The 17,581-nt window shown below is 46.7% G+C and overlaps 1 protein-coding gene across 1 annotated transcript in view; it reads right to left on the minus strand.

Annotated features, from left to right (window-relative positions):
- Window positions 1–17,581, minus strand: part of LOC117749460 (cadherin-12-like) — a 53,043-nt gene that overhangs the window by 8,419 nt on the left and 27,043 nt on the right. The window contains exons 6-8 of the mRNA XM_034560020.1: window positions 9,133–9,386; window positions 5,016–5,152; window positions 1,243–1,364 (exon numbers count right to left, since the gene is read on the minus strand). Coding sequence (XP_034415911.1) covers window positions 1,243–1,364; window positions 5,016–5,152; window positions 9,133–9,386 — 513 coding nt within the window. The remainder of the gene's footprint in view (window positions 1–1,242; window positions 1,365–5,015; window positions 5,153–9,132; window positions 9,387–17,581) is intronic.

Here is a 17,581-nt window from a genome sequence, read left to right on the forward strand (position 1 = left end):
AATAAGGAAACAGTCACCCACACACGTTTCCATGAGAATAATCAAGTCGCTTCTTTTGATTGGCCGCGTCCCGGGCTTACAGATTATTTTCACGTGGGAGGTTGCAGCGAGAGGCGCGCTCTCCAAATCAAGCGGTTTGTATGTTTTTCTGGGGAGAGGAGACGTGCGGTGGAGTTTATAAGAGAGAGAGATCTGCAGTCCTTTTATAATCCAGCAGCTGTGCACAACACCTGGTGGAATCACGCTGTGGAAACGCGGGAGGAAAGTATATGTTCTGCACCGGAGGAAGAGGAGGTGGAAGAGGAGGTGATGCCTTTTTGAATACACGGCGCACACTGCATGGTGATTGCGGCCGATCTGAACATAAGGCCGTGGTTGTCGAGTTCTCGCGTTTGATTTTCTGCCCTTTTTGAAGTTGCTTTGCCAAAGAAAATGAATAATTACGCGTCCGTGCAGCATCCTGGCAACAGCTGACTGAAAGGAAAAGTTTGCCTTGATTTTACTGCATCTGGAAATTTGATTTGTAACAACATCAGCATCAAATTAGCCTCAAAACCCAAGTTCCAAGTGTCCCGAGTCTCCAAAGGCTGACAACATGACAAAAGTCACAGCCAACTTCCTGTCACGTCAGGGGAGACAGTGACGTCCTCGCATGCAGGGGCACGCCTGCTGTTTTGATTGCGACAGGCCCGAGGACCAACAAAAAACATCCTCCGTCTACAGCGATTTGATGGACTGCCAAGGAAGCTGCTCCCCCTCGAACGCTAACTGCATATAGATGCCGGCTAATGGGCTAATTTACAGGCACAGGTGGTTCACAATGCGCACAGGCAACTTCTCCACTGCATCTCAAACACATCATGTGAAATGTACTCTGTGGCTGCTGATATGCAAAGTGCTGCTCTTGTGACACACAGTCGGCGTCGAAGGGTTTGAAAAGGTTTCATTCAAGTGACCTTGAGTGGAACACTGGAAATCAACCGTGTGGTTAGGCGTCAACACGAGAGCTAAATAGTGATCGGCGTTTCGTAAACATTGAGACTTTGCCAGCCGTTATTTATGAATCCACACCTTTTCATATTCAGTTTAACACGTTTCCGTATCACCTCAGCGGGGAGGTCAAACGACACTCCAATCAACAGCTGTGGGACTCACTGAGAAAATCAACACGTCTTTAACTGGGAAGAAAATACAAATTAAACGGCGCAGCGACGGCGTGCTCGGGAAGAGGCGGAGACGCACCTGTCCCATTTTGGCGTTTTCACAAACGAAGGTCTCGTGAGGACTGGCGAGCTCGGGCGGGAACTCGTTGATGTCCAGCACGTTGACGGTGACGGCCACCCGACTGGTCAGAACCGGACTGTCTGGGGAAGAAGAAGAAGAAGAAGAAAAAAAAACACAACGCACACAGGTGTTTGAATAAAAGTGCAGAAAAGAATACAACGTGGCAGTTGGTGTTTTGTTTCTTTCTTCTTCGTTGTTTCGCAGCACTGACATCACGTGGATACGGAGAAGTACTGCCGTCGCACGGCCGGCCCACGCGTAAAGCTTGACCACCCCGTTGCAGTGCGGATGGCCAAAGTGGTCGAGGAGGCCGTCACGAGTCCGGTCCGAGTGTCCGGATGCTGAAGCCCCTACAGCTGCCTGCCCACTGTACGTCGCTCTGCTCAAACGTGTCTGCAAAACACCTTTTATGATGTGTCTGGCACATGTCGGTGCATGAATAAGCGCCGCCGCTTTTATGGCGCTTGTTTTGATTGACGACGTGAAGGAGAATTAAATAAAAACACACACACACACCGAATGCCTCCCGTGCGCCGACTACAAATAAAGCATGGCTCTCATTACGGGGATATGGCTCTTTAGAGAGAATATTTTCATCAGGTTGGGTTATGGGTTTGAGCCGTGAGCTGTGCAACTCATATTAATTATAGTGTGAAAGCCCCGTTGAGAAGGGACCCACTTGAATCCGGGGTTGTTTGTTACAATGTTTCCTCGATGCGGCGGGGGGGGGGGGGGGGAAATGTTCTTTTTGTGCGAAAGCCCCAAGTAAGGTAAACTTTATGTATTTGGTGTGGGAATAGGCTTTGCACTGCAGTGGGGGGGGGGGGCTTAGTGTGCACTTGTTTGTGTGTGTGTGTGTGTGTGTGTGTAGGTGGGTGGTTTAGAAGAATGCAGGGAGGCTCTGTGGATCGTCTCAAAGGGATCGGAGACGCAGCCACAGCTCAGTTAGTAACCTGTGTCTGACCTTGATGGAAAAAGCAATCTTCCCACCGAGGTAGAAATGACACTGAGCGGGATTTGCTGCTTTAAACCGACGACCAACACCCGAAGCTCGGGGCCAGCAAAAAAAAAAAAAAAGATATCGTCTGTCATCGAGGTCCTGAGTTCTACGGCTTCTAAAAAAAAGTTTTTGAACCACTTCAAATCTAGATGAATGAAATGTGTAAAATAAAAAAATAAATAAAAAGAAGCGTCTTGGATTTCTGGATACAAGAGTTCATGGCTCCCTCCTCATCTCAAAAACCTCATCTCCATAACTGTTGACTCTCTCGCCGGTGATATATCTTTCAGCCCACTAGATGGAGCAATGGGATAGCCATTATATTTCAAATCTGACTGCAGTCAGCCTTTCACAGCAAATGCTCTATTTATTTTTATTGAACCGATTTCCGTTGTTGCCCCCTCAGAACGCTCCATCGGTCAAGCGCGAGCGCCGCCTGCAATTTTTTTTTTTACTGCGTTTCTACTGGATATTACATTATTATTTTTTGATTAAGCTCATTTTAATAAAAAACAAATCAACCGAGCGAGCGGGCACGCAATCAAAACCACCAATCTATAAAAAAACGTACTGCAAAAGAAGCATTCCTCGCGCTCAGCAATCTGTTGAGAAAGTGCAAACGTCGGTTGGAATAAGTCGACTCAAAACTCCATCTTCGGGTGTGAAACTACACCCAATTGCTGTAAATAGATAGAGAGCGTTCCTCCCGCCGAGGTTATTAATCCATTTAATAGCTCTTCCTCCTTTTTTTTGACTCCTAATAATTGCCACCGGGCTTAAATGCCAAAATAAACGATAATTTAACCCCCGGCTCTTATTTAGCGCGGCCTCTCCGCCGTGCACCGCGTCTCACTTCGCTGCGTGGCTGCAGCGTCTAGCGACCACCGGACTAATCCTTTTTTATTCCAGGCAAATGTCATCCAACAACATGGTATTGTTTTCCTCCTGAGTCATTGTAATGGGCAATAACACCGGTGTGGGGGTGGGAGAACATGTTGAAAAGCATTAGCAGCAAGTACACACAGCGGATGCAGAAACGGGTCAAATGTGGAGCTCTGCATGCATTTACTATTTATTGAAAAACCGCTCTGCAGTGAGGATGCTCCACGATGTAGAAATGTCCGAATATTTAGGTTTTTTTCTTTTCTTTTACTCGGCGCATGACCTCTTCTCATACAATGCATTATCACAGTGGGTTTTTCAAGGTGTCTCGCTTCAGTATTTACGGCTGTTCTTTATGGTTTTTAGAATCTGAATAACAAGACAGAAAACATCCCCACAGAGGATAATAGAATGCTCCTCAGAGGAGCCGTATAAAAATATATATATATGTCTTTTTACAAAACTCTGGAGCGCAAAAGTTCTGCCAAATTCTTCGCTCAAGGTCAAAGACATGTATGAAGTCAAAAGAGTGAGGGAGACAAACTACAGGCTGTGCTGGGTTTTTATCTCCATCCCAGTTTTCACCAGTTCAACCATTATTTTTATTTAACACTGGCTTTGGATGTGAACTCTGTTCTTTTCTCTCACGGTGAAAATAGTCTCTATGGGGGGGGAACCAGAGAGGCCAGAGGCCTGGATCAGAGGGGTGGGTGGGGGGATAATGTGAGCGAGGGCAAGATGGGTTCAGAAATACTGCCTAATACCTGCATCAAGTATACGCTACACCAGCTCACCCTGACCAAAAGTCGAGGAGTTTTACAACCATTTGAAGGTCATTTAGGGAGCAATAAAGACGCCTTTCTTGCTTCCTGCGCAACATTTCGGGCTATATTTTGGTTTAGGTTGGAGTTGAGAGACGCCGTGTTTGACCGGATTCTCTCACAAAGTAGCTCGTTTATTAGCACGATGTTTGAGATAAATTAAAGTTTAGTTTCATATAGGCCAATGCACACGGACAGTTTCCCTTCCATCAAAGCCTGCTCGTGATTGGTTACCGTGAAAGGTCCTGAATATGAATAAAGAATATTTTTTTGTGTGGATTATTTATACGCCTTCCCGTGAGATTACGTCAGATAACGTAAACATTTGTGTCGTAAAAAAAACCTCCGACTCCCTCCAGTTCCTTGACATTTATGCACAAAAGACACACAAAGACACACACACACACACACTGGAAGCAGAATTAGCATGTCACTACCATGACCTTGAGGGAAAGTGAGTAATATCAGTTTCCAAGGCGACAATGACTCAAGTTTTAACGGCTCATATTTCACAGTCCGTCCTAATGAATATACGGCGTGTGTAATTTTGATCGAGCACCAGCCAGCCTCTGGGATAATGACTTTGACGGTTCTCAGCAGATGTGATGACTTGATAGACGATGGATTTGCTTTATTTATTTTGGGGAAATTTGCTTCCTTCATAAAAAAAAAACATAATTAGCTTGATGGCGCGTCCGTTTTCCTTCTTTTCCCGAGATGCTGCGACGCCGCCGCGGAGCTCGAGGAGGCAAAGACGACGCTGTCTTTCAATGCCAATGTCGTCAAGTGTGTTTAAAATAAAAGACGGTAAAGAGGAGGGGGCGCCGGAAGAGACAATGTTCTGAAGATACAATCCCCCGGGAGAGCCGTCATGGTTTATGGTTACCTATAAACCTTTCCTGCAAAATGGGATTGAGTATTGACTTGAGTAAAAGTGTGTTAAATCCTTCACACGGATTATGGCGGGCGTGGGGGGGGGGGCGATGACACCCGCATGACTCGCAATCGATCGCCGTTGTCATACTTACTAAGTTTGGTCGCCACGATGGAGATATTGTGCCGGGCGATGCTCTCCCTGTCGAGGAGTTCGTTGGTGGAAATGGTCCCCTCCACTGGGTCGATGTCAAAGTAGCTGTCCATGTCACTCTTCCAGTCGATGGAATACCTAAAAGAAAAGAGAACAAAATGTTCGTTTAATGGCGTCCAAACACGAAAACCGGCGAGTTAAACCGCTGTGATTTGTCCGTCCTCCGGACTCGTACGTGAGGTAGGTGTAATGCCGTGTTGGCGTAGCCTTCATTACTCATTCTGAATGGTCATTTACAGAAAATGTGCTGAGGGTCGCACATGCATTCTAATCTTGTAATGGGGGGGTGGGGGGGGGGGGGGGCTGCTGCGGCCGTGCTGAGCAAACGGATTTTTCAGGGAATTTAAACTCATTTTCGGGCATCGTCGAAAAAATGCATCAATCTCGCCGAGACGACGTACTGCGCGTACACATGTAGTGACCCCCCCCCCCCGGTCACTACATGTTTGGTGCTCGCCCCCCCCATGGTCACTACATGTTTGGTGCTTGCCCCCCCTTGGTCACTACATGTTTGGTGCTCGCCCCCCCCCCCCCCTGGTCACTACATGTTTGGTGCTCGCCCCCCCCCTGGTCACTACATGTTTGGTGCTCGCCCCCCCCCCCCCCCCCCCCCCCCCCCCCCCCTTCGGTCAATACACGTTTTGATCTCCAAAGGCTATTTTTCATTAATAATTGTGTGAGTTGAGTTCCCAGAGGAGAAAAAAAAATATGTTGTCGCGCTTCATTCCTCTTCACAAGGAGGTCAGAGGTTGGGGTAGTGGGACGCCTTGCTCGTGGGCACTGCCACAGGTTGGAGGCTGAGCTGCTCGGGGGCTTGAGCCACATGAAGGAATCTCTCTGCCACATTCTGCCTGATCTTTCTCGTGGCAAGCTGCTTGATCTTTAAAGGCTATTTCCTATTAATATTGATCATGCTCGTTGTTGTTGTGTTTTACACCAGAGACTCAAACATGGACATGAGTCATTCATAGAAAGAAGCCTAGAGTAAATTCAAACCCGCCAAGTCATTAATAAAAAATAAAGTAGATTTCTTTTTAACAAGCTGTTGGTTCCCTCTTAAACTCTGTGTGGCGCGAGCGGCCTTGAAGTGAACATGAACGTGTCCAAACTAGTTTAGCGAGAGTCTCTTTGATAAATATTACGGCCAAAACTCCCATCAAGAGTTCAAAAGATCAATGGTTCACAATTTAGCCTCCGGGGGTGGTGGGAGAGTTTGTACAAGCTGCTACCGAAGCGTGCGGTACGGTGTCGGTGTGACCCGGCGGTTAGATTGCCCAGAATACTACAGATTAGATCACGTTTTATGGATGCTTTGATATTTTCCTTGGAAGCAGAAAAAACACACCCGAGCCACCGCACATGCAATTTGTGAAGATAAATGGCTCGAGAAAAACGTCTTATATCTTTATGAGAGACAAAAAAAAAATCAAAAATCTAAACTGTTTTACTTGTAATTGGTTCAATCACTCCGTTATCTTGTAGGAGAATATAGCTCATCAACAGTCGTGAGAAAGAAATCAAAGATCTAAAAGAGTCTACTTACGCTCGACTCTGAGAGTACCGAGAACCGCAGATATGGAAAATGAATTACGGCGTTATCGCCTACTTTCAACCGCCGCAATGTTAATTCAGCCCAGAAAAGGCTGACGCACAATGCAAAAGAAGTGATTCGAGGGAAAAAGTTAAAGCACAAATTTGCGTTCATTTTCCACCATTATTAGACCAAGAGGCCAAAAGCTCAGTCTTGAAAACGCATTCAAACTTTAGGAAGCGGCCAACAATGCAGAATTCATGAGGCCCCTTTTGTTTCCCCAGTTAACTCGGCTCTATACGGCTAAATAGCCGAATCAGTAGAGACTAAAAGACTAAAAGCATAATTCCATATGCATGACGGGTCATCGGGTCTATTCTTTTTTAAGTGAGGAATGCACGACCGCCCTCCGAATGCACACAAATGAATAATGTCAGATGTGCTTTTTGATAAATATTTAAAGTGCCGGAGACAAATACGCTTCTTTTTTTGCTACTTCCTGCATTCTTTTGTTTTTCCCCCCGGAATAAAATATTCATAATAAAACTAATGCCGCGCAGGTATTTTTTCGCCGTACATATATCGAGCGATGCATATCCCGAGAACCATCGCGACGACGCGCCACCGGCGAAAAAAAGGCAGCGGCTGTGAGAGGAGGTCCGAAAAACAAAAAGGTTCTCATGCATTTTTTAAAGAACACGCTTCTTTTGTCTTTTTTTGCCGGTCTATTGTTATCCGCCACTCAAGTTTTCATGCGTGTGTGTGTGTGTGTGTGTGTGTGTGCGCGTACTCGTGTGGGTGCACGAACGCAGCGAAATGATTTGGGGTTTGAGTCCGGCACGTCAGATCTATAAAAAAACTTCTTAGGATCTGAGGACCCCGGGGGCATTTTGTTACGCTATGAATTTCATTAGAAAAGGAACAATGTTTGAGTTCTATGAAAAACAATCAAAATACATTGATGTTCCGTACCTTTTATTTATTTATTTATATATATTTATATATATATATATATCACAGAAAATGGATCATCCTACAGTAGCTTTACAGGAAAACAGTTGGACACTCCAAGTTAAGATAACACTTTTCAAAATGACAGACGGTTACATAATTTGGAAAGTGGATGTCAGCCAAAGGGCATAGCCTACAGTATATATGTGCATTTTAGCTCCCTCGACCAATAAAATCATGGCATCCGTCCATCAATCAATCAATCTGCAACTCTCAGGGTCAAAGGAAGCGAGTGTTAGAGCCACTGTCCTCTGTAGCTGCGTATTGCGCAACGTTCTAGGCCCCGCCCTCCTTATCCCGGGCCAATCAAATGCAGAGAAACTGATTTTAAATCCCTCTCGTAACTGCGCACCGCTCAAATCTTCAGTTGCACCGAGGAATACGTCACGATACAGAAGAATTGTTCAAAGTAAAAAACGTTTTTAAAACGCTTTAATGTCATTAAAACAAAGGCTGCATGGCTTCTTGTGAGGTGGTTTTAAGGACGCTGTCCGCCAACGCCAAGTTCTCCCAGGTACAAAATATTGAAAATAAATATATGAGTTCACAAGTGCACTCTCATTTTAAAAACGCACGTGTCGAGGTCCTGATATGGAAATACGGGGACCACTAATAAAGTTATAATATCGTCTCTGCGCCACGACGTCGCCAACGCGTCCGGAGCTGCCCGCCGAGAGACGATGCGAGCAGGATTTTTACATGACGGGCACAATGTCAAACGTTCTTCAGAGATTGATTAGTTCTCTTGATGAGTAAAGCTGACAATACTCTCAAGATTAAAGCCACGATGACATCGATGCGCGGAGACCGGAGACATTGATGAATGGATTAGAGTTCTAAAACCTTCAATCACTGGCTGCTGTATCGCAGTACTTTCTCCCTTCAGCTCTTTTTATCCTCGCGGGAGCAACCAGGGATATTTGGTTTAATAGTGAAGCCTCTCAAGAAGAAGATCCACAATATTCATAATCAGTATTTACCCCAGAGTCAGACCTAGTCCTCCTGGATGATATAAGAATGCATAACGCTTCTTTAAATTATTATTGTCTGACTTTCTCTCTCTATTTCTATCTACAGCATTGTAAAAAAAAAAAAAAAGAAGGTGTTTTTCAAACTAACTTCTATAAAAAATTTATAATATTTACAAATAAACCATATTCACTACTAAACATAATCTAAATAAGTCACGAGTAACCTAAAATAATCATGAGCAAAGGTTGAGGCATTTTAGTCCTCGCGGCGCAATATTTTATGGAGCCCATAAAAAGAGCTATTCCCAGTACCATGGCCGGAGTAATCGACTGTAAAATCAGACACAAGTACATAGAAGCCTAATGTGTGTGTGTGTGTGTGTGTGTGTGTTTCTTAACTTGTAACTAGCGCGCTGTGGGGCCCGACGCCACTGCGCAGTGTGAACGTTTCCGGTATTTCATTTGATACTTTTCAACACAGTTGTTACTCAAACTCGGGGCGTAAAGTGTATACTACCGTGTCAGACTAAAGAAAATAACTTTACCTGACTGGACCGCTGCTGGCATCTAAATCCTGAGCCGTCACCGCTCCGATAATGGTGCCCGCGGGTGTGTCCTCGTACACATCCATCACATAGGAGGGCTTATTGAACACCGGGGGCTCATCCACATCCAAAACGTTAATCTTCACCGTTGCCGTGTCTTTGAAGGCCCCGAAGCTTTGGTATCGTGGATCCAGATGAGCATTGGAGGCATCTACCTTGAAGGTGTACGCCTTCTTGCTTTCATAGTCCAGGGGCTTAAAAAAGAGAGACAGAAAAGAGTCTAGTTTAATGTTTTTCTTTTTTTTTTACAGCTCATTTCCAAACTTAATGGCGTCGGTGCAGCACGTGGTTGTGCACTTGCGCTCTAATTTACTTTCTCTGCGGCATTCATCCTGTAAGAGCACTTGAAGACATGCAGTAAGTGAACAAGAGCATCCGTGTTGACAGCGAGATTGCCCTCTGCTTATTTTTGTCTGCGTTTTTTTTTTCAAGGATGAGTAACTGCGATCAATTGTCAACATCAGCCGCCTCCGTATCCAATAAATGTCAGTACTTTTGGAAGATTTCCACTGTTTATGTTGTCACTCAAAATGCATTGAAATGGCACTGCAGCCCGTAGAGCAGAACTCAAGTAGTAAACAACGTCACGGGAAGACGACAACACTTTTTGTGGTTAAAAAAAAAGGTGCAGTGTGTGAAAGATGGCCGACATGAATGGACCTATCTAGAGACAGTGTCGCTCTGCATGTCGATACAGGAGATTATACACAAAAAACAATCTTGATCATGAAATATTCCATTCCAACAGATCCCCCCTCGATACCCTCCTATTGCAAAGCAGTCAATAGCAGGGTGGTACTTCACACTCCAGGTCCTGACTAGATCAACGCCCCTTTGCAAGAGTTCTCCCAACGAGAGCTTCGGAGGGGTTCTCATGTTCTACCTCCTCGAGCTCCTGACATATCAGCTCAGGGTCAATTACTCGGGGGCGAGGGGTGTAATCTGAATCGTCGGCGTGTCCGCAGCGGAGGCGTGAACATCCGACGGCAGTGACACCCAGCGTTCGTGTCTCCTGTGCGCCTTCTCGCGCGTGACCGACCGCACTCGGCGACGCTCGCGGTCGGTCACGCTCCGCTCGCCCCGGCAGTCGCACGAGAGACATTCCTTTCAGGGTGTATTTTTCAAAATGGACTGACACGTCACCACGGTGGCAAGCGACGCTATCTTGTGGGTGGGGGGGGGGGGACTCCTGCTGGGTTGTCTGCAAACAGCTGGTAATGACGCAGTGAAATGTGCGTATGATAAAGAGACAAAGTGGGCAGGAAGTGCACGGGAGGATGTAAGAAGAAGTGTTTCTCTTTTGAGGCGACTTAAAACATGACCAGCCGCCTCGCCGAATGAAAGGCACATGAATTGGTGATCTAATTAGAGTCCAGAAACACTAGAAATCATCAGAGGCTTCGCGGCGGTAGCAGATGCTTCTCGAGCCCTCCGTCTCCCCTCCATCGCCATGGTTTCACAGTCTTGCTGCTAAAGCAGGTGTCCGTAAAAAAAAAAAAGAAGAAGAAAAAAAAAAAAAAGGAGTGAGAGCTATGTGAAGGCAAGCCAATCTGAAAGCAATCATTGACCATCAACCGCCATGATTGGTTTGATTACAGTGCGCCAGATGCAACTGGCTCGGCACAGCCATAAGATCCTTCAACAGGAAATACACTCTGTCCCTTTCAATCTCTTTTTCAAGAAGAGACAACACGGTGCGGCGACCGGAGCTCCGCGGAGCAACGGTCACGTATCAAAAAGGGATTCATCGCGGGCGTCATTCAAATGCTGATCGCCACAATCAAACTTAAAGACTTCCCCGTCAACTTACACCTCGCATGATTTCAGTTCGCTGAGCTCGCTGCTGGTGGAAAATCAGCATCTCTAGAGGGAGAGTGAGCATCGGACACAGGAAGAAAAGCAATAATCATGTGGTGATAATTCAATTAAGACAATGAACGATTACATAACAAGAGGCCCTCTTTCGCTGTACATCATAAATGTGCCTGAACCGCCACAGAGACAGCGTTGCATAGCTCAGCAGAAATTCACACGCAGGTGGAGGAGGGGGGTGGGGGGGGGGGGTGTCGGTGAGGTGGACAGCAGGAGGTGTGTACATGACGCAGGCCTCATTAGCCAGTGCCTCACGGGGACGAGGAGACGCATTCCTTTCCACCTCAACATGCTGCATCATTCACCGCAGCTTACCGGAGAACGTTGTGATGAGGAAATGCTCTCAACACAACTTACACTTCGACTAATTACTGCATGTAAATAATATTCTGAATGTAAAAGTGTAGAGCATTACAAACATGATGTTGGTGCATGTGGGGTCAGTAGGGTTCTGCCTTGTCACACCACCTCAGACTCGTGCGGGTTATCTTGCTATACAATTGCTAGCAGGCTAATCCAGCATTACAGGGACACAACACAACTACACATGTGTTATGTGTTCGAGTGGTTTGGTTTACTCTACAAGTTGCGCTTGTAGAGCCGAGTACACTCGCCCTCTCTTGTCAACCAACTATAGGCAGCTATTAGAGAGCTAGCTGCTAAAAGCTAGCTCACTGAAACTCCTGCTAATGGTAGCTAGCTTAAAGAGCTGATAAAAGAGCTGGCTAGCGTAACATAGATGCAATAGATACCAATGAACCCTGGATTTTAGGTTTATTTTCGTTAAAATACAAGTTAAAAGTAAATGAAATACATCAATTGGAGCCACAGTTTGCCAGCCAGCATTTCTTTGTTTTGGTCAAAACAAAGTCAGGTCTGTTTTCCCGTGCATGGTTCCATCCATCTATCATCGGCCGCTTATCTGGGGTCGGGTCACCGTGGCAGCAGGCCGACCCAGGCCGACCCAGGCTTCCCTCTCACCCGCAACATGTTCCAGCTCATTCTGGGGGATCCCCGAGGCGTTCCCATGCCAGCTGGGAGATACAATCCCTTCCCCGGGGGGGGGTCTCCTACCAGATGGACGTGCTCGGAAAAAGACCTCCAGTGGGAGGCGCCCAGGAGGCATCCGAATTAGATGCCCAAACCACCTCAGCTGACTCCTTTTCCACACGAAGGAGTAGCGTCCTCAACTCCCATGTTCCCCTCCCGATGGCCGAGCTCCGAGGAGGCAAACAGGACCACGTCAGAGAGACCTGACGTTTTCCGTACCCCCCCCCCCATAAATTACCAATGTCTTTTATAAGATGCTCTCACTGCTCTCTGAAACTGACTACAGTTGCACTCGGCAGTCATTCTGAGTTGATTAGATTGGAGCTAATAAGCGAACGGCATCAACAAACTCAAACTATTTTCCTCTACTTGCCAAAGAGTTGAGTGACTCCATTGGCGCCACCAGAGGGCGACTTCCGTGACCTCAAAAGCCTCCGCGCTCGACGACAACACACGTCGAAACTATGTCAGATGAGTTTGTACACTCATTTTCCGCATCACTGAACACAAAGCAGTTCATTTGACATATTCATCCATTCTGTTTTCACACTGTAGTCGGGACGGAGAGAGGTTTTTTTTTTTTTTTTTTTTTTTGCTCTTATGGGTACTTAATTAAGTAGCAGCAAAAAGAGAAAGAGACGACGACGGGAGGAACAAATTGCAGCTCATTTCCTCAGCAGACGGAGGAGGGGAGCGGCCTCGCTGACACCCGTAGAAGAAATCACGGACAAGCCATATTATTAACTGTCAAGCACGTCTCTAAGTTTAATTTACACATCCTGGTTTTGGGTGTGGAACAGCAAACGTTTTTTTACATGTCTGAGATTCGCCCATGTCCAAGTATGTCTGAGGATATCTGTTGCTAACTAGGAATAAAAATGGGGCCAGGAAAAGGGGTAATGAGAAACTCGTGAGTTAATGAGAAGACGTGCTAATGTGTCAACGCTTGACTTGGGGAGAATCAAATCAGATCGGGAGGCCATGAGGGAAATTTCTCAGAAAGGGAAGAAAGAAAGAAAAAAAAAAACACCGTTAATTCTGACTGCATGTATCATTTCATACCCCCCCCCCCCCCCCCCCCCCCCCCCCTTCTTGGAAGATGACCTACTTATGCGCTCAGAACCAGTGCTGTACAAGTACACGTATCATCCTTAAGCATGCACACACCTATATATGCATGTTCATCTACTCGTGTCTCATTAGGTGGCGTGTTGCACCTCTTACGGGTTACCGCGGACACAACGAGGAAGTGTATCAACGGAGGAATTTGCGAGGAGGACAGAGCGAGTTCCTCCCATGTCAGCGCTGCTGCTCTTCAACATCACAAACAGAACACACTTGAAATTCTAGACATGGCGCAGCGCCCTTTGATATGTAAATGTGCACCTTCATTGCACTGGCACTGATACTGAACGAAGGAACTTTTTCTTTTTTTCATGCCAGTTGAACCTGTTATGTTCCATAGGAATTTGTTAATTTATAACAGGGGTGTGTGGGGGGGGGGGGGGGGGGGGGGCACCCAATCAGGGCATCACAGTCTCACAGGTATAGTGTTACGATTCAAACACAATGCAAAAAAAAAAGTCCATACATTGTCAAGATTTACACTTGCGAATACTGAACAACGGATGTGCCAGTTGATGATGATATGCTAAGAGAAAATCCATGAAGTGAAATCTGTTTCTGCCCCCCCCCTTCAGCTTTCTGGGTATTTTTAGTGACGGGAGAAGCAGGGTGATATGTGCATATCCAATGGGTTGTGTTTCAGTATCAGGAGAGCAGAGTTCAATACTCCTCTCAGATCTCAGCCAAGCCAAAGGGGGGAGGATCGTCTCCTGTCAACAACAATGGGCGAAGCGAGCCTTTACCCCCTTTTTAAAGAGTCTTTATCACACCCCAGCGAGTCATTAATGTGTTTGTGCTGAACACAGGTATTATTACCCCGAAGAGATTAAACAGAGAGGGAAAAAAAAAGTGTTTTAATCTGTGATGTGCAGAGTCGTCTTAAATCCATTTACCACGGTATTATATGTTTACAATACCTCTCATGAATCCTTAACACCCACTCGCACGATTCATCCTCCGAGAGTAAACCGATGCTCAGCCAGACGCGCCGAGAATATCACACGTTTCTAATTGCGGCCGCGTGAGACGGCGCCATTCCTCCTCCGCATGGGGGCCGGCCCACGCCCGGATGCTTAATTTCTAGCGAGGCCACGAAGTGCCTCCTGATCCTTCGCGACAGCGCTCGTCCGCTGGAAGCTAATGAGTCGCCCGGTTTGGCCTCGCGGCGGAGCGCGTGCTAATAGTCGGGAGAAAAAAAACGGGGAAACAAAGTGTCATTTTTCTGGGTAATGCAAAAAAAAGCCGGCGCTTCAAGGTGCCAAAAAAAAAAGAAAAAGAAAAATATTGAGACGAGACAACCGTGAATCGCGATGACGGTTTTCGAGTGCGGGCCCCGGCACATCCTCCCGTTGCGTACGAAGCGCCTCGTTTATGAAAAGGTCACTGCCAGTCGTTGACTGACAGCTCAGCGAGTCCTCCGCCATGCAGAAGAATGCTAAAGACCTCTGGCCATCATCGCGCCGTAAAGCAGTCGACTGACCGCGGAGCACAATGAGCTTATCGGGGGCAGAGGAAAGCGCACATGCCCCCAGAGAGCGATTTGTTGTCCCTCTGAATACGAGACCGGGAGGAGGGGGGGGGGGGGTGTTAGCACTGCGGAGAAGATATGCTCACTTTATTGTGCTGCCATCAGTCACATGGGTTTGTGTCCTTGGCTCGGAGCATCTCCACCCTCCCCCCCCCTCCTCCTCCGAGTACTCACAACAGTAGAGTGCCATCTGAGAGCCTTTCCAGCAGCCCTGTCCACACTGCGGTGGAGACTGGAGTGACTGTGAAAGACTTGCGCTGCCACTCTTAATAGGGCCGGGTTAGCCACAGGGATGAGCCCAGAGACACTGGTTTAATCTATCACACCCACGCCTCCCCGGGCCGCCAGGGAGGAGGCACTCCCGTCGACTCCGTGAGCAAGCACCACCTCTTTGTACTAATTCACTCACATACACACACACAACCAGAGACACACACGCGCACGTAAAGACACGCACGCGTATATCGCTACCCTGCTCGGTGAGGTGTTATTCATGTGTGTCGGGCACCTGGATGTCCCGTTGTTCTCGGGTATTGTTCCCTTTCTTTTCTCCTTCTTTCACGCCAGGGCCTGAAATAACTCATTCCACCTCCCACCGGAACGTTCAGCGCCATAATCAATAGATTAGATTCAACCCCCCTTGTCTGTGAGCAAGGCTCAGTTGATATCGTGCCGGCGCTGAGCTCTTAATGCCATCGGTTTTAAAGCTATTATATATTGCATTCACCCTGCAGGCAATTTAGAGATTATACAACAGACACTTTCACAAGGTAAGGACGTTCTGTAATGTTTACAATGCACGGATGTGTCCTTTTGCACGAGCTGGATCACACCACGAGCCCCGCTTTGTTTTTTATAGTCGCATCAAACCAACGTTCCTCGCTGTCTTCTGGCCCTCAGTCAACTCCGCAGTGTGTTCATCACTTTTTGTCATTTGAACGTTTGAACAGCTTCCTTTCTCTGAACATGATTTACTGTTCAAACAGCCCAGTAATGGCATTTCTGATGGAGAGAAATTAGACTGCAGTCACTGTCTGGCTTCAGTCCTTAATTGACGGCAGGGAGGATGAAAAAGGGGCCGTCTTGCCTCGATACCGCCGATGGCTACGACTTCAGGGGGAAAGTCTAAGTGGGGCCGCGGCAATCAAGGCAATTAGTGGCATTTTGATTTTGGATGCAAATGTTTATTAGTGTTGCTCGCTGCCGGTGGAAAAGCTCTTTTCTTAAATGCCACGCGACGCGACGACATTAATCACCGGGATGCGCTGTAACAAAGTCCCCTCATGCAAGCCGGAGGGATCGTTGGCCACTTGTCTACATGCGTCACCTGATGAGAAAAAAACTCAAATTCACATTTAGTTTATGGGTATTTTACTGTGAACAAACAATGAAATGATAACTAACATTTTATAATTATTAAAAATGCTATATTTTATATTGTAAAGTGACAGTTTACCCTAAATATATATATATAGCATTTCTAATATTTTTTAAATATATATATATATATAAAAAAAATTGTAATTATTAGAAATGCTTTTAATAATGATGGTTATTATAACATGTTTGTATTATCTATTTGCTATAATGTGTCTCTTTCTGTCACTGTCCATGGTGCTGAAACATTTTAATGTAGTTCGTGGTTGAGACATCTGTCCCTTCTCTTATACACACACACACACACACATTATATATCTTTTTTTTTCTTTCATACTTCACCTTTAAAAGCTCGATTAAAGCAGTGGAGTTGTGTGCGCTACACAAGTCACCTGCACTCCTTTTCTAAACCCCCCTGGCAGTGGCTTTGGAGGCTGTGCCAGAGGTTTGCAGCAGATGCACTGTGGCCTCTGGTGGGGGGGGGGGGGCATCCAGTTTGTACAGTGAGCAGATAGCCGCCCGCCCCCCCCCCCCTTTTTAAAATGGATTCCCTGAACGTGAGCCAGCGAAACATTATGCCACACATGCTGCCATTAAACAGAGCCGCTCCTCCAGGCCCCCCGAGCAACAGCACATTTCAATTACACGTATCAGCCATCTCCCCTCCTCCCCGGAGGAGGAGAATAAACATGCAAATGGACTAAAAAACATTTAATCTTACTCAAAATTCTTTCGCCGACACAACCCGAGGTTATCGCGCCGACGCTGCCAACGCGTGGGAGTGCTATTGCCCTCCGTAGACTCTACTGCCCCGTGTGGCGTGACGCTCTGCGTGCACACGCTTTGCCTGCACGTTTTGTTGTTTTTTTCCTGGGGAACTCACTGGTGGATTTACCTATTGTCTCCCATAATCCTGTGTTTTGCAGATGGGATGTGCGAACCCCTCTCCGTGCCTCAGTGACTCTCCCCCCCCCCTGTATCGTCAGACTGGGAAACAGATGATCATCCTTTGAAACCCATTACTCAGCCTGATCCTCTTATCATAACCAACATTACGTGGGACTCTAATTTGGGGTCTGGCAAACTGTGCTCCCGGTGCACAATGTGGCTTTTTTTTTTTTTACCCGGTGTCGGTGCAAAGGGGGATGGGAAGTCAAAAGAGAGAGAGAGAGAAATAGAGAGAGAGGGAGTGAGATGGATTGTCTGCACACATTTGCACACCTGTCTCTGGGGATATTCCACCAATCTGAAAGGAGACAAGTCCGTGGGCGGGTCAGTATTCCTGGAACACGGCGAACGACTCATACTACAGGTTTCATCTCTACGCACCTTTTCCAAGGCATCCTTTCTGCTCTCGCTATCTCACTCCGTCCATGTCCATGTTAATATCACAATCCCACGCGCATAGGGGCACATGTTTGGTAAATTACACGGCTC

The sequence above is a fragment of the Cyclopterus lumpus genome, chromosome 20 (assembly GCF_009769545.1).
Source record: "Cyclopterus lumpus isolate fCycLum1 chromosome 20, fCycLum1.pri, whole genome shotgun sequence".
Classification (NCBI taxonomy): Eukaryota; Metazoa; Chordata; class Actinopteri; order Perciformes; family Cyclopteridae; genus Cyclopterus; species Cyclopterus lumpus.